The sequence below is a fragment of the Vanacampus margaritifer genome, chromosome 2 (genome assembly GCF_051991255.1).
Source record: "Vanacampus margaritifer isolate UIUO_Vmar chromosome 2, RoL_Vmar_1.0, whole genome shotgun sequence".
In the NCBI taxonomy this organism is placed as follows: Eukaryota; Metazoa; Chordata; class Actinopteri; order Syngnathiformes; family Syngnathidae; genus Vanacampus; species Vanacampus margaritifer.
Window position 1 is genome coordinate 10253361 of NC_135433.1, and position 27911 is coordinate 10281271.

The 27911-nt window shown below is 39.7% G+C and overlaps 1 protein-coding gene and 1 long non-coding RNA gene across 2 annotated transcripts; one reads left to right on the forward strand and one right to left on the reverse strand.

The window, feature by feature from the left end:
- The first annotated feature begins 23 nt into the window (after positions 1-23).
- On the forward strand, positions 24-25472 carry LOC144044500 (uncharacterized). Its single transcript, XR_013291287.1, has 3 exons — positions 24-269; positions 996-1074; positions 24027-25472. It is a non-coding gene; the product is annotated as an uncharacterized LOC144044500 (long non-coding RNA).
- Positions 10444-27911, reverse strand: LOC144044499 (uncharacterized). Its single transcript, XM_077558951.1, has 5 exons — positions 27086-27911; positions 23952-24119; positions 16574-16698; positions 13863-16203; positions 10444-13101 (listed from the first exon to the last, which is right to left on the reverse strand). The coding sequence occupies exons 1-5, from the start codon at positions 27536-27538 to the stop codon at positions 12961-12963; spliced, it is 3228 nt and encodes a 1075-aa protein (XP_077415077.1). The 5' UTR covers positions 27539-27911; the 3' UTR covers positions 10444-12960.

The following is a 27911-nucleotide window of genomic DNA, read 5'->3' on the forward strand; positions in this document are numbered from 1 at the left end:
AGATGGCGACAATGACTTCTTGAACCAGTCAGGCATTTCCTTAGTGTGGGCCCGTGTTTGTTTGTCGACATTTGAATTTTGTATTACAAACCTTTCTTGTCCTGCTGAATGTATTATGTATTTATTTGAGGAAAAGACTACTTTAGTTTTACCGGATTCAGCTGGTGTGCCACTAACCGACCGCCATTTTTGTCAAATCTTTGACGTTGAAAGTAAACAACACAGGTGACAAAGGAGGGTGGAGACGACAAGCCAATAAACAAAAACAGGTAGAATCGTGCCAACGCCCAAAACAAAACAAAAAGGGGGAAGAAAAAAAAACAGACACCTGATGAGAACCTGCTCGCAGGCAGAGAGGAAAAGGAATGGTGTCCATTAATTAGCATAACCAAAGCCACACTCGGAAATCTGGATACAAACGGCTGCTTATGTACTTGAATGAGGAAATGCATCTGTCTAAACGCCACAAACGTGCCTACCACTTTGCTTGATACCAAATCATGCGATGTGAGGCAATTACAACAGTTTTTTTTTAAATTGTTTTCAGAAACAAGCAAAGTACAGTGTGACAACATAGTGATCGTTAATTAGCTGTGAGATTAATTTATGAAATTACCACCAGGAGGCTTTTAAGAGTCTTTGAACATGAAAATGATTGGGCTACTAAAACTAAAACATGCACTGACAAGAAATTCCAATAGATCATCACATCATGGGTGACTAAACAAAGCAGTAAAACTGTCAGACATGATTGGGACAAAAACTAAGCCCTATTTTAACATAAATCCGTAACTTTTTGCACAATGACAAGTTTAGTAAGGGTGTCTGTATGTGGAGCTAGTAATGGTAGCACAAGGTTGTAGAGGCAGTTCCACATTACAGTCAAAGGGTGCTGGGTTTGAATTTGTATAATTTAGAATTGATTTCAATCTGATCTACTGAACATTGTCACTATGATATGCTTCATGTGTATTTACATGTTCTGCTCTGTGTAGGTCATTGCCTTACCAGACCAGGATCACAAAGTAAGTCCAACGAGGAGATCAGTCAGTGAATGATGCTTCAAGGTTTCAGGTTAGTATAGCTTCTCCCTTCATCCTGAAGGCCAGGATAACTTTACTTTACTTTTACTTCCCATTATTATATGGAGTGGTGGCAATTTTTGAAGTGGGGCAAGTTTAAAAGGGATGTCTGCTCATATTTTATTTAGCGTCCCCAAGTAGTTGTTAGAATGTGTGCAGATGGATACTTCCAGAAGCGGCAAGCCACACCTGTTTTTCTGTGGCAGCTCTGTATACACCAGCTTCAGCTTGTCATCAGTTACAGAAAAGCATGATGATGTAAGTGAGATACACCTCAGAACTAATTAGGTAATTGGCTGCTTGGAAAGAATCCTTAATTCCCCCTGAATCTTAATTATTTTTCATATCAACATTGTAGACGACAGAAGTCCAAGCTCTCAATATTGTAAACAGTGAGAACACGTTTTCTAACCTCTTGCAGGAGCTGATATACGGTCTACTTTTCTCCATGTGCGTTGTAAAGTACATCAATTAGGAAATGGTGAGATCGTGTCTCTAACGAGGCAGTTAGCACATCTGACTATGCATTTCAAACCCCTTTGCAAACCCTAGTCTCAGGAATTCCACAGCCTTCTGTGAATTTGTCTGACCTCCATGAAGGCTCAGAGCGGGACTGTTTGACCCACATTTAAGTGTGATACTGTATTGAGGTTTATCATGTTCAGAAGCAAACGGGTTGAGTCTCCCTCCCTGACTTCACACCTATTTACGCAACATTATTAAGTGTCATGTTTGTTGCACCACATCCCCCCACACCCTCTAGTTGGTTGATTAAAATATCTTTATTTATTTATTTATTCATTCATTTTGTGTTCATTTATTTTATTTGTGGTTAGGCCTAGTCAAATTGTCTTGGGTATTGTCATTAAAGCTACTATGTGTAAAATTGAGTGCCATCTGGTGGTGAACTAATAGAATAAAATTTTGTAAGCATGCACACTATGGTACCTCAGACAGACCACACTTTGCAAGCCTACAACAAATTACTTCTAATTATTATTTGGAGTGAGAGTGCAGGCGAGCAGGAGTTAGCGTGAGAGGTGAGCCAGAGTGGCTAACGAGAGAAGCTAGCAAAAGTTAGTGAGAGAGAGCAAAGCAGAGTGGACAAATGCTAGGAGCCTGAATTAGGGACTCAGCGACAACCTGCAGGCCCAGCTATGGAAAGGTAAGCTGTGGTCGACTCATTGAGTCCGACACTAGCTGCAACCACCACCAGATGCTAACTATCTTTGCAAAGTTATCCTCCTCCGGGAAATCCATTTTCGGCATTCGGCCAAAATAAAATTGAAAGTGAAAGAATTTGGCCGAAAGAGGACGTTGTAGTGACGCAAGCAAAAAAAATAAAAATAGAGAGAAACAAGAAAGCGTCTGTTTCAACTAAACACCAAACGCGGGGGTGAGTGTCCGCCTCACTGCTCGCTGGTGTTTGTCAGTACCGGCAGCTTCATTGTGCACACCGGAAAAGGAGTAAAGCTTGGTAAACTATGTCAAAAAAAAGAGCGCTGCCGAGTCCTACTGCACTACAGGTGGGCCACTCTTTCTCCTGCAGCGCCTTCCTTTTTTTTTTTTTTTTTGATGAGAGCCCCTCGTGCGCTTCCACTTTTTCACTTGCATTCTGGTGACCGCGATAAATACTTTAGCTGATGTTAGCACGATTGCTATCAACAGTTTTAAACAAGTAAACACTTACCATTATCTCCGGGTGACTACAGACCTGTACAGGACGGCGTGTGTGACTTTGCAGTCCGTCCCTAAAGCCCATTGTGAAGAAATTAAATAAAAAAATTAAATGAAACGTTGGTGAATATGTGAATGTGACGATTTTAAATGTGCCACACCGTGTCCCGCTCCAGTCTGCAAATGCCCCATCCGCACCGCACGCAGTCGTGCCCGCCAGTGCGAACTACTGTACATTTAAAATGGTCAGTTGCTCACCCCGCGTTTGGTCTTTAATATACCATTCGCCAACATGTCTCTGATGTCTGTGGGGTGGAATGTGCTAAATAGGCCTAAATATTTTATTTTATTTTATTTTATTTTATTTTATTTTATTTTATTTTATTTTATTTTATTTTATTTTATTTATTTATTTATTTATTTTTTGGGGGAGAGCTCAGTATTGATCATTTGACATGTCATCATCATTGTTCTCCCTTTTTATATATATATATATATATATATATATATATTTTTTTTTTTTTTTGGAATGTGTGTGTGTGTGTGTGTGTGCGTGCGTGCGTGCGTGCGTGCGTGTAAAAAAAAAAAAAAAAGAATTATAGGCCTAAATATTTTATAGTAAAATTATAATTTTAATTAATCATAATAAATGCAATGCTAACAAAAAATTGACCTGTTTTTTCTCTGCGTTTCGGTTTTTGGTCAAGCATTTCTCATTTTCGGTTTCGGCCCAAAATTTTCATTTTGGTGCATCCCAAATTATTAGCAATTACTAGACCTATGATTATATATATTTTAAAAAAATGTGCCTTTGTTGATGTGAAAGAACATACTTTTTTTAATAGTGTTTTTTTTTTTTTAATGAATGAACATAAAAAAATTGACAAAATCTGCACACTGTGAGTCAATCCGAGGGCTTTCATGAGACACCTACCATCTGAATTCAAACTGTCTCTAAGTCTAGATATAGAGACTGGTGACATATAGTCTTGTCTACTCGAATGACATTTAATAAACAACAGATAGACATAATATATGCTCTAAATATACTACATTAGAGGATCTAGCATCCGATTTTAACACTTGGTCCAGCATTGTCAATCCACACATTTTCCTATCATTCCAGAAAGACTGGTGAAGTTCAGTCCAGCTGTATTAAAATCCTTTTTTTTTTTTTTCATCATTTTCAAATTTACTCTGTGAGTGGTTTGGACACTGCCAGATGAAGTTAGGCAGTGAAGGTAGGAAGGTATGGCCTCTGGAAAACATGATTCTATATGAGAGTTGTACTGGATGAAGTCAGCATTCTCCACGCCATTTGTAGACTTTTTATTTGAATGGAAACTGCGCCTAAAAAGCAAGCCATAAAAGCATATCCAACTGTACAAATGTGGAAACCCTGCGGCTATATGTGGCAAGCTGCCACCACAATTATCAGTGTGTGCCGAGTTGCACTGCATTAATGCTGCTTCGCCGCTTTCTCTGCAGACTGATCTTTGCCCCTGTCACATCTTCAAACCAGCTGTTGTAATGCACCATCTGCAAGTCAAAGCTGTGCTTTGCGTGACGATGGTGTCTGTGTTGGTGTTGGACTTAAAATGACACACGAACATACCAAAAAATTAATTAAAAATATAAAAATCACACTTGACTAGGCAAGTTTATTTGTATAGCACCATTCAAACACATGGCAAAACCAGAGTGCTTTACAGAGGCAAAGGAATAATGATTAAAAACAAGCTTAAGATATTGATCAAGTTAAAATCAGTGATGGAGATAGTGAAAACTAGAAATTAGATTTTTGACTTTATGAAAAAAGCAGCAGTGAATTAAACACGTTTTTAGGCCCAAAAGCTAGACACCATTATCCGCCAACCTCCTGCAGCCGTTTTACGATCAGGAACTAGAAATTAGAAGTTATATGAATTTCCATTAATTTCATGCAATGTTAAGGGAAAAAAAAATACTGGGTATACAGTATACTGTAGGTCTTTCTTTAAAATCATCTGTCATTTTTGGGTGGGGAATTGTATTTACTAGCGGTATCGGTATTAGTATTGGTGACTACTCAAGAGTTGATTATCGGTAGGAAAAAAAAGTGGTATTGAACATCCTTAATCCTTGACCATGCGCCATTACATGCATGTATTCTGTAAATTAACTGACTCGCTTTCATTTTTTGCAGCCAACATATAATACTCCCATGTTCCAATAATAATAAATACAGACGCTCCCCAACTTACGAACGAGTTACGTTCCGAGCGATCGTTCGTAAGGTGAATTTGTTCGTAAGTTGCTTCAGTGCTATATTTTGTATTATAATTTATGTTTAAAGAGAATACGTACAGTACTGCACTACGTATGTTAGAGAGAGAGAGCGAGAGACACACACAGTATGTACATGTACGTAATGAGATAAATAAAATGAAGTTTAACTTACTTTTGGAAGATGTACTCGATGCTTAAGCAGAGGAGGAGGATTTTATATCATGAGAGGTTCTTCGTCGTCGCTGGAATGGGCTTCAAAAGTTACTTCCTCCTCCGTAACTTCAATGTAGGAAGAAGTTGAGGGTCGAGGAGAAGAAGATGAGGGTTGATGAGTATCTTCCTTGGAGGATTTACTAGAAACTGGCCGAAAGAAGCGATCTAACGACGATTGCACAGTTTTCTTCTTCTTTCATCATAAATGATGCGGTAGCACTGTATGGCATCATTCAATTGATTTGCAACGTTCAATATTTGGGTCTTGCTGCTCGAAGAGTGCGATGGCTTTATCTATGAGCGACAGGCGTTTCTTCTTCTTCCTCCTCCTCGACACGTTGCTGAGCCTCCAATGCTGGGTGAGCTCTCACAGCGCCAAGCGTCGGTATTAGCGGCGGAAAGAAGCACTACAGTACTCGGAAAAAGGTGCGCAATACAAAATCTAACTTACAGCATCTCTTTCCGAACATTTTTTGACATGCGCGCATGCGCGCAGACATGTTCGTATGCACCGTTGTTCGTAACTCGAATGTTCGTAAGTAGGGGAGCGTCTGTATATTAAAACAATGATGATGATAATAATAATAATAATAGTTCCAATAAGAATATGACTATTATCATGTTAAAGCGGTTCTGCCGTAGCATTTCTCAAGTGGGAAGTATCGGCCACGGCCGTTGTTTTTCCCTGACGGAGTACGTGCTGCCTCGGGCATATTACCGTGGGTTAATTTTTTCGTAAAATAAATTTTCCCCATGACGCGAGAAGGCACATTAATTTATGTATGGCGGCGTATTAAAAGTATCGATTCATGGTTTTATGTGTCGATATTGGGCTATGAAAAGGAATATCGAGTCGCTATATCAATTTGATTTTATTTTTTAACCCAGCCCTAGTTCTGAAGACTTAATTAGCCAGCGCCAGACTACCTTAAGGTTCTGGAAGTCTCACAGGGAATGAAAATGTCTTGAATTTAGCCCCAAGGCCATTCTGAGTTTTGTACAGCAGTAAACCAGTGTAAGGATTTTAAGACCGGTTTGTTGTGGTCCAGTTACTAGTAAGAACTTTAGCAGGAGCTCCAGCATGTATGTTAGGCAGAGCGCATGGTTTTCATCAGCCTGAGGGATCCTCGTGGATTCACACCTGAAGATGAAGTCGTCTTGCCAAAGTAACGGCACCAGGAAGCTCTTTTTGAAAGTAATATCTTCTTCTTAGATGCGCCCCCCCCCCCGCTGATCCGCGTGTGTCCTGTACATGATCAGAAGGCCGATTGAAAATCTAATCATCCACAGGATTGAGTGAGCGCCAGCACGCTCATTATAGACTCATTCGACATTAATGGCTGTCATGAGCAAACTCCTTGCTTCGCGTATGCACGCACACACCAGCTTCCTAATTCGTATCATATCTGAGTGTTTGCAATGATAGTGTGTTTCTTTTTTTATCTGTGTTTCCGTGTGTGTGGTTGTTGCATCATCGCCCCTAAGGATGAGTATATGTCAGGAATGATCACTTATGATAAGCGCTTGGAGGGTCCAGTTGAATGGATGACTTTACAATAAGCCCTAGAGCATAATGTCCGTGCTCACCTTTATTTTTATGCGACACCGACCATCACATCCCACCTTTATTGTGTGGAATTTGTTTTGGAAGGGGCTCCTTTCCCTATGTGGATGCGAGCGTGTCTGATGGGGAAGCCAAGTCTCTCATCTCCATATAAATGGCTTCAGGGAGACGAGATGGTCGCCATCCAAATGTGTATTTGAATGTGTGCTGTGTCCTATTCCGGGAGGTGTCCACTATCATCCAGTCCAATCTCTCATAAAAAACCAAAACATCATCATGTGTGCGTGTCTGTGTTGCACTTAAGAGAGTTGCAGGATGTTTTGCGCAAGAGTAGAAGGTTCACAGTTTGGTCCTGCCCACTCACTCCCTGTACGGGTTTGACAAAAACTTTTTATCGGTCTGGAAATCGTTCAAACAATAGATGGCTTTCTTTTCTGTTCAGGTTGTCCCTTGTCAGTCCTAACAAATACCGTACATACATGCCCGTCCCCACCCTCCAGCACAGACAAGAATGTACGTAGTGCTTGCAGAGAGCACAGTTTTGCGGTAGTGTAAAACTGCACTGCACTGGTTGTAGCTTTATTTAGGTTTTAAGAAAGGGGCGAAATACAAAATAGTAAAAACAGTTGAAAGGACACAGGCATTTCATTGTCACTTTATTACAGTTTACAGTTGTTTTCATACAATATAAGATTTCCTTGGCGGATTTTCCTCTTAGGTTCAGTGTGCATGCACACTTACATTAAAATAAAAAGATTAAAAGAAGGAATTGAACTTTTTTTTTTAAATATAACTTGTGACTCTGATTCAGATTAGGAAAAAAGATTCCTGTGAGCATGGTTACATTACTATCTATATGTGTTAACACAGCATTTTTCGGTGAATATTTATTTGAATGTAAAACCATCCCATTACTTTTAATGGTAATTATTGCTAGCTCGACAATGAGGTTTTCCATCAAATGCTAGTAATAAGATGGTAATGTTTTCAAAATGAGTTTTTTCGTTGCTGCTATGTGAAAAACACATTTTTTACATATTCAATTTTTTGGGGATGTCTGCATTCAGTTTCATCCCCCCCCCCCCCCCTCAAAAAAATATAAATATATGCCAAAAATGGACGTACCGGTAAGTGTTTTTCACATAGCACCGACAATATGTGTCTTCTCATTTTTTTTTTATTATTATTTATTTTTACATTTGTATGTTTTTGGGATTCCTGCATTCAGTTTCATCCCAAAAAACATAAAAATGTTTAAAAAAAAAAAAGAGGCAAAAATGGACTTAAGTGTTTTTCACATAACAACAACGATATGCTGTATTTACATTTGCAGCGTGTGTAATTTTGTTTATTGTATGTTTAGATTTACAGAAAACTCCAACTAGGATGTCAATAAACGGGAAGAAGAAGAAGAGAAAATTTAGCTCACATTAAGAGAAAGAATGCGGATCGGTTTGCGTGGTGCATGCAACAAACACATGGCCAGACACAAATAGGCTACTAACCCTGATCACGCTTTTAGGTAGTGATGATCTCTGCTAACACTGCAGTTTTGCTTCCCTTTTTGGATTTGACACGGTACGACTCCGACCCTCGCTTATAAGTGCAAATCTTTAACCAGCCTCACTGCCAAGTCATGGGCGGAGCAATGCGGTGTGGGGGCAGTAGAATGTAAATAATGAGCTCAATCATGTTGGCAAAATTCAGACGTGTTCGCTCTTAGTCACGTTTTCAAAAAATAGGAAGCTAACAAAAGGGTTTACTTGGTTGCTTAATTTCACACTTCATGGGTAGGCAGACACTCGTGGGATCTAACTATTTGTATGCTGTACAAGCAATTCAAATAAGATGTTACACAATATGTCTCTTTAAGCTTCTTAAACAGCCATTGACATACAAACAGTTCACCTGCTTGCTGCTACTCAGAACTCATCTTGGGTGACAACGAGCCCCAGATCAAATGTTTTTCTTTTAATCATCATATTAGGTGTCCTTATTTCACGTCTACTGTGAAAAGTAATTTACAACCTGTGCTGTCAAAACAATGAATCATGTTGCTGCTGTCAATGATGCATTCTCAAGACAACGCAGCAGAAATATCAGATTCCAACATATGAAAAAGCATTTTTTTTTTTTTTAGATTGATGATGAAGGGTTAATCAATTGTGTTTAGTAGATTCCCTGTGTTTGCATCGCTCAGCCTCCGACGCCAGTTGCAGTTTCTTTCTTCTTCTGACTCCATCTTTTAAGATTTCAAATCTTTTCTGTTCCTCTCATATTCTTATCAATGTCTACTCTCAATCACTGCCTTCTTGATCCCCTGCTGCTTCCTCACACAGTTTTACTCATTTTTAATCTGGATTAGGAACCCAGACAAGTATATCCAGAGTGTTTCATCTTGCATTTCTATTGTGGATTTTTTCCTCTATTACCGCAGTTAGCTGTATCAAGATTTGTTGGTGAGGAACCGATATTCTCACAGAGACATAAATCTGTGTGTGCTCGTGCCTGCGCCTGCTTACTCATCACTATATTTTGCAACAAACACACTAATCTGTCCATTTTATCTCCCTCTTGTTCCCCCCAAAAATGCTAATCCAGGCTTGTGTAAATGAGACAGCAGACATACCAGTTCAAGTCAGAGTGATCCTTTAAAACAGCAAAGAGAATTTGGAGAAAGTGAAACTTTTATGCAACTTGCACAACCTCTCTCAGGTTTTTTGGTGAACTAAAACATGGTTCCCACCCATGTCCGATATTAACAAAACTTGAATGGGACTGTGGTTTAACTCTGCAGCCTTATTTAAGACGTACTTAGATATTCAATCCGTCCGTGCTTGTTCTGCCTTGAGGCATGCATGCGTTTTGGATGCAAGTCAGCGCGCAGAGTCTTTCATAGCTGCTAAGAGGAAGTCATCCATGATTTAAGAGCCATAGCCGATGTCGAAGAATTGAGGTCATCTGACTTTGTGCAGTCCAAAACAATGTTTGCCTATAAACTTGTCAGAGGAACAGTTTGAGAAATGTGGCTTAAAATGATGAATTAAACATAGCAAAGTGAGACTTTGCTTTTTAATCGTTCAATAGCAAATAAATCATATTGCATCACACTGTGGTATCTAATAGGAGTAAAGTGTTCTTTTGAGAAGATTTGTATAAATGCATGTGCCTAGTAATGTTCAATAATAATACACAATTCTTTATGGTACAGTTTTTTTTTATTTTCTTTTAATCCTGTTTGGAATAAATACTCTTAAAAATCTCCTTCAGCTAAAATGTTTGTTGATTTTCTCATAAAAGACTAAATACTGTATCAGGGATGGCTGTCTTATTTCATAGTATTGGTACTCGCGACGGCGACTGATACCAGTATCGTTTGCCATCTTGTGGCTGTTTTATGATCACTAGAAATGAGAAGAATAAAAAATTCCCATTAATTTCATGCAATTTCAAGGAAAAATGCTATTTTGGATAGAAAGGTCTTTCTTTAAAATGATCTGTTGTTTTTTCGGGGGGAAATTTTATGTATCAAAAGTATTAGTGGTATCAGTACTTGGTATCGATACTCAAGAGCTGAGTATTAGTAAGTGTCTATTTGTGGTGCGGAAATATTTCAGTCATTAAATAGCAGCCATGTAATTGATGTCTTCAATGGGTTTATTTGTCCTGAAAACAAAAGACTGTGCAGATCACCAATGTCAAACTTGAGTGCCAACATGCACGCTGTTGCTTTTTATCGGTAGTCTCCTCACAAACAAGTTGGCCGTTTGTACATAAACTGTCTCTTTCTGCCAAGAAAACTCTAAATATAAATAGTAAAAAGAAAGAAAACAATCCATAACTTGAATTCACTCAATATACATCATGTCCAAAAATAGCATGTCATAACAATAGTAATGCAACAGAACATTCTGTAAAACAGAATATCTACCTTCAACATACTTTAAATGTAAAGTGCACAAATGAGTGTCAACTGGAAAATAGCCGTATCGTCACTCTAATATACAGTACAATGTTCCTGCACATACTGTACTTGTGTTAGATCTTCAAATATTGTTATTATTATTATTGTTATTGTTATTGTTATTGTGACTATGACTAGACAAAAAATGTACACATAAAAAAACTTGATAAAATATTGGTTAATTCTGTGAAATTCTAGTTGAATCACAGTTCCTTATGTTACGACTGGTCTGTGAGCATATTGGCATTTAATAATACATCTGGAAAAAAATAACAAAACCAAGCGACCCACTGTTTTTGATTGGCACATTTTAATTTTCAAGCCAGTTGTGTCTCTTTTCAGATAAACCCGTGGGAAGCTTGGTAGCTATCTTTGGTAGCAAAAGACTCCGCAACTTCGCACTCACATTGTGTGATATTGTTTGGATGTTTAAAATTGACCAACTGGGAATAATGAACATTTGTAATCAAACGATTTATTTTGGTGCAAAAACACAAAATATAATTTTGCATAAAAAGTATTTGTGAAGCATGTAACAATTTTAAATTCTGTATATAACAAAATGTTTACATTTTTTCATAATTCTCCATAACAGGGGCACCGTGAGACAAGAATGATGAATTGTAAGAGCCCAATGACTGACGGGGCCTAGAAAATAGGCGTTTCAATTTGCAATCTGGATTGAATTTTACTAAATAAATAAAAAAATAAAACTAGACCAGTGGTCCCCACATCTTTTACCCCAGTAGGGATCAGCTAATAGTATAGTACATCCATGAATTGACGACAAGGGAGGAGGTGACGATGGGAAACTCTGGGCGTATAATGCTCCACTACATTAAAAAAAAATATAATAAAAAATCCCCAATCTATCTGGAGGTTTAGACTACTCACCAAAGTCATTCATTCGCAGCTTCCTTCACAACTGATCAATTTAAATTCCTGTACCAATAATACCTGATAACAAGTTTAAACACAAAGACTATGGTCGTTCACCCAACTTGAACGTGCCCTTAGTTGTAATAGTTCTAACAAGGGTAAGTAACATTTGTCTATCCCTTTATGATAAGTATAAAAAAAAATGTTTTAATGTAAGATGAGCTATCAATATGAACACTCCGCCACCATGGCCCCAGGTCTCATTACATGTACTTACATGTACAGTAGACATTTAAGTTTAACTAGTAGCACATAAGTGCATCAAGCTTATCTGTAGTATGATGGCAGTGTGCGCAGGTATGGACGGCAACATTAGCAAACGTATCAGCTCGATAAAGCAAAGTGTTATTGACATGAGTGAATCCCGATGCGCACAAATTTTCATTGATTTCATTTGTTGGTGTGTTCTAAGTACTTTAAATTGTGTGATTTGCAAATGTGTTTGTGATACTGCAATAAGAGAGTGAGCATGAGTTCAAAGACCACAGCGCGTACCAAGATAGGTCTGGAAGTGAAACAATATTCTTGAGAATATTGTGTTCAGTATTGTGACTGACTTGTTCTGGAGCAATTGAAAATGACTCTTAGGTGTGTCGTCTTGTTGCTGAACTGTCTGGCTTAACCGGTCAGACAGTGCGAGGGAAAGGCATGTCAAGTGGCAGCCCATCTGGAAGTTCATCTAGTTACCAAACTGTCAGTTAGTACTCTCTTGTGGTCAAACAATGGCAGCGCTCGGCTGTATTCAAAAGTGCGCTTTGTTAGTTTCTCCTGTGAAAATAAAATGACTAATTGCCGTTTTGCAGAAAGCAAGTCGTCATAGTGAAACTCCGGTTTTCCGCCACATCGCCAAAACATGCTTAGATAATTAAGGACTGTCATTGCACATAGTGAATGTGCGTGAATGTGACCATGAATGCTGTCTTTATGCGACTATCTACAGTACCTGTCTAAGGTGTACCTTAGTTCTTGTCAAAAGCCTGCTAAGATTTAGTTACCTGTGACCCAAACCAGGACAAGCAGGTATAGAAGATGGATGTCACTCTGCAATTACGGGAGCTTTCTTAGTTGTCCATCCTGCCGAAGGTGACATAGAATTAAACTCATTTGTTCCTACTAAGATGGCTTTCTAAGAATGACAATAAATCATTTGAGGTTCAGTTGTGAATGGAGGCAAGTTGTTGCTTTAGTCCAGCTCTTGGCATGTTGTTCTCTCGCTGAGAATGCCATTATAGGAAGTCTTTTCGTACAGCTTCTCATGAAGGCGGTTGCCCCAAAGATTCGTTGTGAGAAGACGATAAATAGTCAAAGACCTCTGAAGTGCTGCGAGTCGCTTTCCTTTCTGTTTTGCTCACTGGCGCTGAGATGGGACGTTTGGGTGGAGCTGTGGCTTTAAGCTGCGGCAAAAAGCAGAGTTGCAACACTTCTCAGTAATGTCGTGCCAACTGACCCAAGATCATTGTTGCAAATTAAGGAGGAATTCATTATATTTTAGTTGTATTTACTGTATATATTTTTTTATCTAATGTCTGAATTAGGTCGAAATGTTGCAGTACATGCATGTTAAGCCGACTATCTGTCAAGACTGAATTAAAAAAATGTGGAATGCCAGGAAATGTGACACCATCAATCTTTAAACGATTCATCAGGTTGTGCTTCTATCCTTTATTAAACATCACTTTTACACACTCATCTGCTTACTCAATTATAAATAATGACAATGTTACATGTCTCAATGTAGTTATGCTCTGCTGGTTGCATACTGCGCTGGCAATAAACACGAGAACGAGGTACCGTAATTCTGTCCAAACTGAATGTGATTTACATGTAAGTTATTGACAGTAAAGAAATATCTGCTATAGTCAAAATATTTAAACATAGACACCTGCACAATCAAATTGGACCCAAACTCTTGGAATTGACTACATTCCAAAACACAACATGCATTATGATTCTGTCCTATCGACTTGCAGAAATATTTGTGAACCGGACCTTTTTAACTCATTGTGGACACCTGATCAAATGGGATCCAACACCTTTATGAAGATGTCCCCCCCCCCCCCCCCCCATACAGGTATTAATTTAGTATTATTTGTATTCTTGAGGTTGTGGATTATAGTGGTTTAGAACTGCTGTTGCTCTCATTGTATGTTCATACCTTCTGACCAGCAACCTCTTTGTTGGATCCTGTTGCCCTTTGATATCGTGACTTTCTCATGACAGCTTGATTTTGGCTCTCCTTGTCTTTCTCAAAAGTCTTTGGTTTTGATTCCTCGCTATTTCGCCCCTCTTTCCCTTTGGAATCTCCATTTGAAGCGTTTTTGATTCCACTGTCTTTACTTTTCACATCCTCCTTTTCCCTCATTTTCACTTTACTTTCAAGACCCTGGGTTCCTTTGCTTGAGGTATGCTTGTCTTTATTGTTAAACAATGTAACATATGCACTATAGTCTATGAATAAAGGACTGGTGGCACCCTTGTTAGATGTATTTGTTTGTGTGTTACTTGGATTATAATTATCCGCTGTACTGTGACTGCCATATTCAACATGGTCCTCTGAGGTTGTGGAGCGATAGGAGCCATCTATTGAGCGACGCCTGCCACTCTTATCTGATGTAGGGGTTCGAAAATCTGGGGTGAAGGCAGGTGAGTCTGGAAGAGCTTTCTCTGGTGTGTGAGAAAGTATTTGTTCTTTTGGAGATTGCGGGTTTTCTTGTGAGACTCTTCTGGTGTTCTTTGCTGAATTTGCTGTGTGTTCATCATAGAGTTTTCCCGATGTGTTATCCATGCCATCATTGGACGGCTCAATCATTGCAGCCTGAATCCGCTCCCACATGGTCAATGGGGAACTTAGAGTGTAAGATATTCTTTGTGGTTTGTTTTCTTTTACATGGTATGTTTTCTTTTCAGATTCATTTTCATTCAGGATTTTTGGAGATTTAGGATCAGTGAGCTGTCTCGATGTAGTCTTGCTGTCACTTTCTACAGTGGCTACAAGGTTTTTCTGTGGCTTTAAACCTCTATCACAGTCAACTGTCCTCACATATTTTATGTCATCTGAATTTTTTTCTTGAATATGAACACTGTCTCTATTTGGTGTTAAAGCGGCCACGGCATCTGACTGGATTTGTTTATTGCTCCCAGAAACTCCTGGAGTTCCTCCCTTTCCATCATGTCGTCCAACTGATGTTTTATTCTGACTTCCCGCAGAGGTTTCTTTTTGGTGATGCTGTTGATTTTTCTGAAAGGAGTCGCTCTTTCTGTCATCTTTCTGCAGTCCAGTTTTTCTGTTGCTATTTTCATGCATTTTAGTGACAGTCTGTTGCTTGTTTTCTCCAGTGGACTTGTGCACGGCTACTTTATTATCTGTGGTCAGGCTGTTCAACCTCTTAAGTGTGCTACTATTTGGCATGCCCAAGCCATTGCTGACGTTGCCGTCTTTGGTATCTTGATGGATAGTGTGAGGTTTCAGGGTTTGATTATTTGAGCTTGAAGATGAGGAAGTGGAGGGGTGGGAGGTGTCAACGGTATGATTAGCTTGAATGATATGTGGTGTCGTTTTAGTTGCTGTGTGTTTGGTTCCTGAGTTTGAGGCATTTAGCAGGAAAGGTGATTGTGTAGCAGGATATGAACTAGACCCAGTTTTTGCTGATATTCTATTCTTTTGTTGAGAGGGTTGCTCCATATTACTGGTACTTCGATTAATGTGTTCATTGCTGCTGGACAGGGGTGATACGCGTTTCATGGTCTGACTTTCATTTTGACTGGTTACTTTTGTACTGGTGGAATCCATGTGCTGCAACCTGTCATAGACAGACTCTTTAACTTTGATCCGATCTTGCAATGGTGGAGGGTTTGTCTTCTCAATTTTAGAATGAGTCACTCCGGGCTTAGCAACTTCTGACACAACTTCTGACACAACTTCTTTGGGCGTGGTCAAAGGATTTTTGAACCGAATGGCTTGACTGGTTTCAAACCTCTCGGAACGTTGCAGATGCACTTGAGTCGGTTTGCTTGTGTCCATGATGTTTATAAAACCAATGACATCGCTTGGAGGGTCAGGTTCCGGCCAGGTGGGCAAGTAAGGGATCAAGTTTGCCTTCTCTAGATTGACAAGCCCAGGATGGATGCTTTCCTCTTCTTGCCCAGGTTCTTTACTTCCTCTTCTTTGCCTTCTCTTCTTAGTATCCGGCACCTCTGGTGTCTGGGACTCCTTGTGGCTCGCTTGGTCAACAGAAGTAGGGTTAGCATTTTCTCCAATAAGTAAGGCATATTTGGGATTGTACAATTTCCTTGTTGTGGTAGCGGAAGGAAGGGCTACAGGAGCTAGCTGTGGGAGAGGCTCACGCTCAGGCTCAGGGTCGGTGGCGACTTGCTGGAGATCAACAAATACTGAAGTCATGTAAATATGGCGAAAGAGATGATCAAAGGCCTCTACTGCCTGGCCAGTAACCACGGTGACAAGATTTTTGTCCAGTCGTGATGACATCCAGGTGAAACTGTAGATCATTCGGAAAACACAACATACATTATACACGGTACATTCATTGCAAAAAAACAGCTGACAGCTGATTACAAAAAATAAAACTGATACAGTAAAGTACTGGCAATGAATGAATCAACACTGGCACCAAATTCTAAACCTGCCAAGAAGTGAAGTATTACCCTACTTATTAAAACGTTTGGTTTAACATGGTATCACTATTTAGTTACTTTATAAAAATACATTTTCGCTGTTATTACAAAGTATGACACATTTTAAGCATGTCTGTCAAGTATCTAGAGAACAGTAAGAGACAGTAAAATGTATTAACACAGAACATGTATTATTCATGTGTCACTCTCAAGCTGACAATCAAGTACACTGACCTGAAAGATCCGGACACAGCTTTATCTCCATCGATGAACATGAATCTGTGTCCCAGTCGACCTTTCACCATGGTGGAGGAACGAGTGTAGAACTCTGATCCCGCTGTGCAGCGTACTCGTAGGTGCTAAAATATATAAACATACACATAGTATATGAACTATTGGTCATAGGAACACAAGGACAGTTACTCAAGCTTTTGCCAAACTAAAGTCCCTGTAAACTAAAAATAAAATTGTCTTGTAAATCTGACACATGACACATGGTGGGCATCGTCATTGACTGGACTTGATGATTGATGGAAGTGCCCACCTTTTGGAGTGTACTTCAGCACTTTCAGCGAATGCTGGATAATGCGAAGCCTTACAAAAATACATGGATTGCGAAGGACCGTGTGTACTCACCGTGATTGACAGAAGTAATCCTACTACACCCGGTGCGCAGTCTGTGCATTTTTTTCAAGGTTTCACATTATCAAGCATTCGCTGAAAGTGCTGAAGCAAACGCCAAAAAGTGGGCACTTCCATCAATCGTCAGTTCCGGTCAATGACGATGCCCAACTCTGTTAGCAAGCCTGCCCAATTTGAATGAATACAAAAAATGACAAAAGAGGCTCCAAAATATTGAAAATAAAGGCCTCTTCCCTTGTTGTTTTCAGACACTGTGGGTGTGTCCACTGCATGTGCTGAAAACACACTCCACTTTCACCTGTCAATCAAATAGGTTTGTTCTTGCAGTGTGCTCATATCGCTGTCAGTGTGAGCCACGGGTTAAATAACGTGCTGTTGTGTTCAGTGAACAGTTAACTTTCCTTGAAGTGTCTGTTATGTGGACAACACCAAGCGAGGACGTATTGGACGAGCCCATTGCTGGTGCGTTCCTTAGCTACCGAGTCCGTTAGTTCGCAGGCCGGCGTACAAAATGAACCAGTAACTTTTCACTTGAAGTGTTGTGAAGACCCATGTGCGGTGTGCGTGGAATGAGGCAGTGGGGAATTGGGCAGCCTTAAAGCTGGTCTGCCGGTCCATGAGCCCGCTAGCTTGCTAGAGGGACCTCGCCGGCGGGACCCTCCGATACACGGTCTAGGGTCTTGCTCGGTCCGTCACGCATGAGTCCACAAAACAGATATTGCCCATATAAAATAAAACACTGCAGGCAGAATGTTTCTTTAGCATAGCATGCTAGCTTACTGCCTGCTGCAGTGCAAAAATACATTAAGTTATTATTACAAAGCAACTCACAATTGTACTGGACAGCCACTGATGGAATCAAGACACTCTACTTATACTCATGTCAGTCAGCCCAAATTTTTAGCCTTGCCCAAATCTGGACAACTGTGATGGTGAAATAAAGTTTAACGCTATAGCTCAACAATTTAGTACTAATTATTTTCAGTCTTTGCACGTTTTCAGCACTTATCTTCAAATATATTTGATACATTCACAAACAAATCAACTGAACTCACTACAGAAAATCACGAGTCATTCACTATGAGCACTTAAAGTAGCTGCCAAACCACTAAGGATAAACTTGTACATGCCTAAGTCTATCTTATCAGGTCAAACTGAAATTTCGTTGTAGGGTGTGCTAACACAAAACAAGTTTGTTGAGTTAAAACAAAAATGCCGTTGTTTCTTTGTTAATAATAAAACTCATTTCGATAAACTTTTAGTCATGAGCTCGTGACCAAACAACCGGTAGATCGAGAGCTTCGCCTTTCGTCTCAGCTCCTTTTTCACGGTGACGACCGATACAGGGTCCGCATCACAGCAGACACTGCAGCGATCTGCTTGTTACTTGCTCACTTCATCTTGCCCTCACTCGCGAACAAGACCCCAGGACACTTGAACCCCTCCTCCCAACAAGAGGGCCAAGGTTTTAGATTTGGAGGAAATTTGTAGGTCAAACCAATATGTTAAAATTTGATACGGAAAGCAAAACAATTAAATTCAATTTTACCCAATCATAAATATGAACTCATTCTTAGATGTAATATATGATTTAATAACGCTCTTTATTAAACAGAGGAAACAATAATGTTCCAGAAACCTGCCTCGTATACCTAGCCCAGCTTCCTACACAATAATTTGAGAAAATCAATTAGGATGGACCACTTTTTTAGCAAAGTTTATGAACCATACTGTACGTCGTCAGTTTCAGAGGAAATCCAAGGTGTTTGTTGGTAGCTGTAGCATAAGCCGTTGATCATTCTACTTTCATAGCTAGTGAAATATCACTTCTATTTGTACATTGCTTGCCATACAAAAGTATCAAATTCAATTTGATCAGTTCCAACTGCACTGCTAATTTTTGAACTTCATTTTCTACCCATTATTATGATTGGGTACATAGGGTTTGTTCTAAATTATCTTGACCAATTTGTATGATTCGAAAGATGCATTGCAATACATTATGCATCATTTTGGCTAGGAACTATGAAGACTATGCTCAACTCCTTGCTAACCGCTTGGTGATTGGAATACTTGGAAAATTTGTGAGGTCCTGAATATCTTGAAAAGAGTCTTTGTGATGACTGCATTTAAAATGAATAATACATTGAGTTTATGAAGTAGGACAGTGTGGCCTTGCTATCTTCTGTCTGCACGACATAACTTTGTGTGTCATGTGATAGAAGTTCCCCTTTCCTCCCCTGATGATCACATCTTTCTCTACCTCTTTGCACATTCCTTTGAGTGATTAGTAAGATCAGCAAAATTTATTTTTAGCCTTTGGTCGTTCAAGAAAGAATGTGGTGTACTCATGAATTTAAGTGTTAGTCACAGACAAATACATTTGTAGAAATTATATTCCCACATTTCGAAGGACAAATGAGAAGAAGCTGCTGTACTATCCGAAGAGCCGGAAGTTTCTCCATTTGCAGTTTATTATGAATGTGGTCATCAAGCTGTCACACTTCTCTTTCCCTCCTTCAACCAGTCATGGCAAGATGACACAAAGAATCGACTTAGCACGACTACTATTTCTGTTCATAATTGCCACTTATTCATGAAGACATCCCCTGTGATATATAATGTCCACTGAGATGCCATGTGGAGAGATGTCAGTTAAAGGCCCATCAGAAAGAGAATTTGATTGTTACTAACAATTGCTCTGCACCACTAAGAATTTCAGTCTCAACATTGGCTTCAGTGATGAGCATGGTAGTGTCCTACAGTGTGCCAAAAAGCCCCTGCCCACCAATGCAAACACAATTTATATGGAATAGGGTTGAGCAAAGAAACAGTGGGCCTCTGTCTGTAAAGTTGAATAAAAACCAAGAGCTTGAACCTCTGTTGTGTGAAACATTTCAAAACATAAAACTTCAGCATATCCTGTGAGACCGAAACAACAACCAAAGAAGAAACAGCTTTCTTTTCTTTCTTTCTTTCTTTTTTTAAAAACTTTTTATTGTACCGAAGAAGAACCAGATCATGGAGCAACCGTTGCACGCGCCCATTTTCCTGGTTGCAAGGCAGAGGTGCCACGCACCAGCCATCGCCAAAGTCATAAAAACACAGTATATACAATAAACATACAGTGGAACCTCGGAGTTTGAACTTCTCGGAACTCATACAAATCGGACTTCAACTAAAAAAACTAGAGTAAAAAATGCCTAAGAGTTTGAACCATCACATCACAACAAAAAAAGGTAACATATTTTTTATTGTTTAAATACTGTACAGGGCGTAAATGTAGAAAACATAAATAGAAATTAAAATAGGACATTTCTATTTTTTGGAGCTTGTGAACGGATTAATTGCATTTACATTATTTCCTATGAGAAAAAAGGTTTCGGAGGTTGAACAATTCAGACTTTGAACACTTCGCAGAAACGAATTATGGTCAAACTCTGAGGTACCACTGTAATGGTGTTTTACAACACTGAACTATATTTATAATTTAATATGTACTAGTGGATTATTTTTTAAAGATTGTAGTTAAAAAATGGCAAAAATTAATTGTGTTCATATTTTTAATTTCTAGTCCGTGATCGTAAAATGGCTGCAGGAGGGCGGCCCATAACGGTATCGGTCACTTCCCCGATACCTTAAAATAAGACTGGTATTGGCACCGAAAACCGATACCTGATATCGGTAGTCACCCATCACCTCTGCCTAAATTTGAGCCAGGAAAAAACCCTGATTATGCTTATTTAACATACAAAAAACATATTATTAAACACTGTTGAAACTATTTGATACAGTTGTGTGTTGTAAACAAACACTGTTGTATCATATGTGCACTCTTTGAGCAAACTAAAGCTTAAAAAAAACATGTAGCTGGGAATTGTGGAATCCCTGAGAGTTGGTGAAGGCATATGTTGTGAGAGTAAATCGGCTAACTTGACAAACCCTAAGAGCCTAGCTCACTTGTCATGTTTGGCTGTCATGCACAGAGTTTAGTGAGCCCAGCACGTCACATGAGACTTGCATTTTCTGCCGTTTGCCTGATAATCCAGAACCAGATGGTACTGAAAGTCTGTCAGACTGTCTTTGTGCTTTCCTTTCGTTCCTCTAAGGCACAAACTGGGAAAGGGGAGTTTGAGCGTGTGTGCGCGCCTGTTTTGTGATAGTTTTTTTTCCCCAAATCCATGCATTTATTCATTTGTGCATTTCTACTTCATAAACTGCATAGCCTGTTTTAAAGCCAAACACCACTTCCCACCTAAGAGCACAATCACTTGCACTTTTCACTTTCTTGAAACTGAGCTAATTTACAGCAACAACAAAAAAACATGCACAAAAAAAAAACAACTGAAATATATGACACACAAATGATGTTTAAGTAGTGTGAGTGAAGGTACAACTAAGTGTGACGTTAAGCGAAGAGAAGCAATATTTACCCCAAAATTTTGTTTGTAAACCAATTTGTTTGTGAACTGGGGAGTTGGTGAGCCGAAGATGATGATGGCAGGAGTTGACCGTTTGTAACCATGTGGATGACTGAGAATGGTGGAGTCAGTAAGTTCTTTTTACATTTGTGTGAAATTAAATGTTGAATCGAAAGTAGCCTCAGGCACAATTCCAATGAAACTTTTATTACACTTTGCTCAGTCGTCATCAAAGTTATGAGAGTTCATAGAGAGTTTTATTGTTTTAATATTAATATTACAATGGTTATTAACAACATATTTTCTAGATCATTTATAGCAACTGATCTTTGAAGAACAACAGAATATTGTGTTCTGCGACAATATAAGCACTGAACCTACCAAAAGTAAGTGTCGCCTTTTTCTTTCACCAGGAAGTTTGTTTCTGTTTTTTTCCCAATTTTTAGTAATTAGAACATTGGTTGGTTGGTTTCACCGAAAACACAGGTTTATGACCAAAAACCAGAGAAATGAAACATGTCAAGCAGAACAGTGTCTTGACGCTGTTATTCTTTTGTAACTCTTTAAACTGCAAACAACAAAAACAGTATTGAGGTCTTTTTATGGCAAAAATAATAATTTATTTACAGAAATACAACCATGTACATATTGTACAAGGCTTAAAGTACTTTTCTGGCGTAAGAGCCACTAGCGCAATGACAAATGCAGCAAAGTAAACCTGTTTGTATGTGGGGAGTATTTGACAGTCTGGTAAAACATCGCTAATGCGGAGAGAAGGCCAGCTTCAAAATAAACCTTCCCATGCCAAGTAATATGTGGAGCGCAATGCCAATGAACGCTTTTATTTTGAATTTTTTTCCGGGAGCGTTTTGCCAGTCGCGGCACAACGGATGACTTGACCCATCTTGCGGAACGTGTGTCTGTCGTTCTTTTTGCCGGCGTAAACTATTGCGACCAAAGTCAACAAAACAACTTTGTCCTGAAATCCCGTTCGATTGCCAATTAGGGGAACTAAAAGAAGACTTAATTATGCTGGCATTGTATTGCACGGTGCCTGTTGCTAGTGTTTGGTGTGCCAACGGTGCTAGCGGGTGCAGCTAGAGCCATGATCGGACTACTTTTCAAAGGCAGTCTAATCGTGATGATTTGCACACTTTGATGCTGACAGCCGGACACAGTTGCCGTTCCTAGAGATCAGTTTAATGAACCAAGCTCATTCAATTGTGCAGTTGACGGTCGGCAAAATCACAACTGTGGTAACTTCTGACGTTACTTTGTCCCACAGACTAAAATCTACTCAACTTGGAATTTCATTTCATACAAAGTGCTGTACATGGAGTAAAAATCAGTCATGGAATAAAGAGAGGTAAAACAAAAATAACACCAAATAAAATAATAAATATCTTAAAGGTGCATGACGCAAGATTGACGCAAATTGGAGTGTTAAAATAACCATATTTTTCACACATGTTTTAAGAATTGTATAATGGACAGGAGGAACTACTGTGGTACAATGGCTGTTGCCCCTATTTTCCTGTAGAGTGAAATAATGATCGGGTGTTTGGGACCGAATCTTAAGGTTTTGTCCCCTGAGAGTGACGTCAGGCGCGTGCACGCTCGCTCTCTCCGCGGGAGCGTTGGAAGGCGGAAGTGTTTGAGAGCGTGTGGACGAAAAAGACAAGCGGATATAAAAGTGTGTCAAAATAATAATAAATCAACACTGCAGTGCGAACCTCCGTCTCCCAGTGGAAACTTTGGCGACATGCAACGGGAGTTGTCCCCGGAGATGACTCTGACCATGGAGGGAAATGCGTCCTCCGACCACGGTCAGGATACCGGCAAACAGGAAAGGATAACGCCTGTCAATTTCGACAAAAAAGGGCAAAACTGAAGTCGCACAAGCGTTGCGGGAGGACGTGGATCAATATTGGAGCAGCGTGAATATTGTAGTATGTGGAAAGAACTAAGAGGATGAAACGGGACCCAAAGCTTGCGAAAATGCGATAGGGTCTATTTGTGATAAGCAATGCACAATAACGCTTGGGGAGGACTGGCCATCGGGAATTTCATGAGTTTCCCAAATGCCCAGTCCATCCACGGCGACAAATCCAACAGTAATGGCTTGATGTTAGTCGAACAACGAATCGGCACGTTGGACACTGCACGACCACTCCCCGGAAAAAATTCAGGCTCAGGATTTTTTTTTTTACTTTAAGCCCGTTATCTAATTGCGTCGTGAGCAACTAACCGGATGGCTCGCCTCGAGATGAACGTGAGTTGCTTTTTTACATGCCGTTCCTCTTTGACTCCATGAACCGCATCATTGTTTCTTACGATTGCAACACTTTCTACTAACTACTGCAAAACATAGTCTCTTCACACAAATATAATGTTGGTATTATTTGCTAAATCATTGCTAAAGGTCCAAATATGACTTTTCTCACTGGTTTAATGTGTTTACAGCCTCAATCTTGTCACCATAAGGTGACAGTTTTCTGTGTTTCTATTTCTTATTGTTTGACTAGCCTTGTTCTTGAAATGATACATACTTTGAGATGTCCTGCATGCATGTTGGCCCTCTGACACATGGACAGGAAATGAGGTAATGATGTACTTTCCAACAGGATGTAGACGGAAACCTTCCTCCTAAAACCAGCGTCCAACAAATCTCGGAAGATGTCAACATCGGTGAAGACGTCCATTACAACAGCGATGACCTGAAGAAACACAAGCAGTAACACTAGGTTTACATAACTTATCACCTTTTGGGGCATTCAAAATGCAGGAAGTCCGCATTCAGTATAACATGAAATGAAATTCAAGTGGTTCCACAGGTTTTAGTTCTTGTTTAACTAAACCTATGGAAAACACCAATTACGGTAAGGGGTTTTGTCTGCACACATTGCTTGCTGTCTACCTCATCTTTATTTGTCGTCAGCTCTTAAAACGCCCCAAGGGTGTTCCAAGCATGCTGCGTTATGGCATATCGTGACTGTTAGTCACACTCTTCCATAATGCACACTTGTGTAAATATTCAACACAGCGTGAAGGCACAATATAAGGAGATTCCTTTAGTTCTTTAAATTGCTGATTCTTTACTGGTGGGGCAGGGCGCAAACGTGGGTTCCGGGACCCATTATGAGTGGGTTGTGGAAAGAAACTCTTTTTGTGGTAACAACATAAAACGTTTTAGGCTATTTACAAGAAAACAATGAACTAGTTTTCTGGCTGATGTATGAAAATGAAGTCACAAGACACAAAAAACATGCATGCTCTGTTATTTATTGGATTGTTTGACATTCATGGCCATGAAGTGTTTTTCATAAGAATACAAAATTGTACGTTACTTTAAGTTAGTGATAGACTACAGGGCATTTTGGCTTCCACAAAAATGGGCTTTGCCACCGCCCTGTGAATGGAGCTCAGTCATAAACTGAGTCAAATATTTAGCGTGCTTCCCAGGTCTGACTCAGACTAAAAAAGAAAAGAAATTTGACAGGCTTGTATCAGAAACGTGAAGTGTAACACACATAATACATGTACATATTTGGTACGTCTATGTACCATGCTAAGTTCTTACACGTAACGTATTAGGTAAGGGATGTTCCTAAAAAGACGTGATCAGTGCCAAGTTATAAATGACATTTTGTGGCCATGTTTGGCGCAATTGTGATAATTCATTTTTGGACACGCAAATTGTCATGTTCGTTCTCGGTTTCGTAATAAGATGGTGTGAATCTGAAATGTGCTTGGAACTTGTAGATGTGTAGTAATGTCTAAAATATGATAATACATATCTTTTCAAAGGCTATTTTTGAACAAATTTCCTTAATATTATTTTTTTACTTCTATAAAAGTGGGTCAAGAGTTAGCGACTACAGTTGAGAACCACTGCTTTAGATAACACTGTTTAACCATGTTGCACTTTACTCTCACTGAATTACTTAAGTCTGGACTATGACCGCAAACTGACAGCAGTCTGCAACATTATGCCAGCTTCATATTTTGTATTGGATATGAAAGCTAGCAAAAACACAGCAGCAGAACCCAAGCATTGCCTTGTCCATGTAGCCGACGTGTCCATGTAGCCAATGGAATTTGGTTGTTTGTAACCTGTATGATGATATGGGGCGGTATGGCTCAGTGGTAGAGTGGTTGTCTCCCATCCGTGAGGTTGTGGGTTCGATCATGACCCCTGGTAACCACGTCAAAGTATACACTGAACCCCAATTTGCTCCCAGTAGACCTGGCAGCAGCCGACCACTGGTGTGTGAATGTGTGTGTGAATGGGTGAATGTGAGGCATTGTAAAGCGCTCTGGGCACCATAGGTGTAGTTAAAAGCGCTATATAAAACGCAGTCTATTTACCATGATATGGAACTGCATTGAATTTGGGCAGGTTCATTTGTTTGGTGTACCCACGGAGGTCACATTAGTGCTCATCAAGATCAAGGTCAGACCGCTTTGAACATATTCCTGTCGATGGCCAATTTAAAAATCGGAATAATTTTTCTTGGTGAGAGGAAAGATTTTCCAGTATACGACCCAAAGTGCTTCACTATTTTAGGAAGGGTGTGTCTTCTATTAAATTCATGATCCTATAGCAGCTGGGGTTAATCTGTGCATGTTTTTATAGCCCTTTACCAGCAGCAATTTGAAACTACTGACTTTAAAGGTTGTCTGACAAAGAATGGCCAAGGCAGCTCGCATCAAGTTCCCTAACAGGGCTCTATTTGTTTCAGTGTTTCACATGCAGTCATCAAACTTTCAAGAATCATTCTGTTTTAGCAACACATTAATTCTAAAGCATGTAAAAAAAAATAATAAAGTACCACACATGTTCAACAAGGCATTATTACTCAAAATGATACAGGAAGGTGGTGTTATAGATAGACCTGGCAAAAGTAATTACACTCTGTACTTAAAGAGAGTGTAGAATTTTTCAATTTTTCAATGTTCATTCATTCAACAACAAAAAAACAACACAAAAAACGATCAATTTAAATAAAAAATATGTTCTATCACGTCAACATATATTTTTTTCATATAATCATAGGTCTAGTAATTACTAATTATTTTACATAGATCTCGCCGCACCTTACAGGAGCCTGACATTTCGCATTACGTTTCGCCGCCATCTTTCTGCTACGGATACGGATAAAGGAGAAGAAATTTTTGGGTGGTATGCAGACTGAAATATACAGAAGTAAGAAGCGTTTTTTACTATCATATATATATATATATATATATATATATATATATATATATATATATATATATATATACAATTTTGGCACAATAAAAATACATTCTCTATAATAAAGTTAATGTCACTGCTGTCCCTTCCCTGCTGCAGTGATTAGAGTGACAGGGTTGCACTACATTAACAGAGTTGTAATAAAAATTGGACTGTTGATCTGTAAGCTAAGTTAATCAAGACTTTTGATAGTTTATCACCTATAGTATTGATGAATATAACAGAAATTCTGAAAAGTGAAAGTTTACTTTTCAAGTATTTTGTAGCCCAAATCATTCTGGAATGACCCAAATGCGTTGTGTTGTTTTCAAATTCGGCATTCTTTATGTTATTAACATAACATTTCCATTTGTAATGTACGTTAATGGCTGCTTTGCAAAGAAAACCGTCATGTTAAGTGCATGCAAATGTAGTAGGTTATCGCACCTTTTGCGCCTGTGCGATCATCCTTCTGACCACCTCCTTGATGTGGGTCTGACCCTCTAGCGGCGGTTGCGCGTACACAGCAGTGCGCGTCACCCCGCGGTAGGCCTCAGTCTGCGGCCAGCCCAAGTCCATCTGCGGGATGGACAACTCGGACAACTCCGGCCAGTAGTGCAGCGACAGCGGGGGCTCGTTTTCCTCGGCAGCCTCGGGGAAGAGCTCCGAGCCGGGGTCATAAGGCTCCAGCGTCTTAGTGAGAGTTTCCTGCTCCATGTCCGAAAGGAAGCGCCGCATTTGGCGTTCCTTCAGATACTCGAGGAACGGCTCGCGACCATCGCGGAGCAGAACCTCCAGCGCGAGCCTCTGGTCCTCGCTGTAAAAGAAGTCCGGCTTGGACTCGTTAGTCCGCGGGTTTACGTTGTTATCGTCCAGGCACTGAATTTGAGACAGAGCCATAATGAAACTCAAGAAAAATCTAGAATAAAACGTAAGCTTCCAACAAGTCGACGTGACCACTTTTAGTAAACTCCGGTATACTCCAGTTTGAGTAAAAAGTTGTCGTTTGAATTACAACAGCGGGGCACTTTAACTCCGGAATGGTTAAAAAACACTCCTAACACTGTAATGGAATCGTAAACAACAGCCATGTTACATTAAGAGCTTCCCATTGCCTGGAGAGCCATCTCATGATGAGGAAGAATCAGCCCGACCGGCCGGCGTTCGAGCGCGTGGGTGACGCCTCTTCTGAGGCACCGCCCGACAGGTGTGAACTTGGCAGCGAAACAGACATACCTTTCCTCATCTGTCGGGCAGCGATTTGCAGCACTGG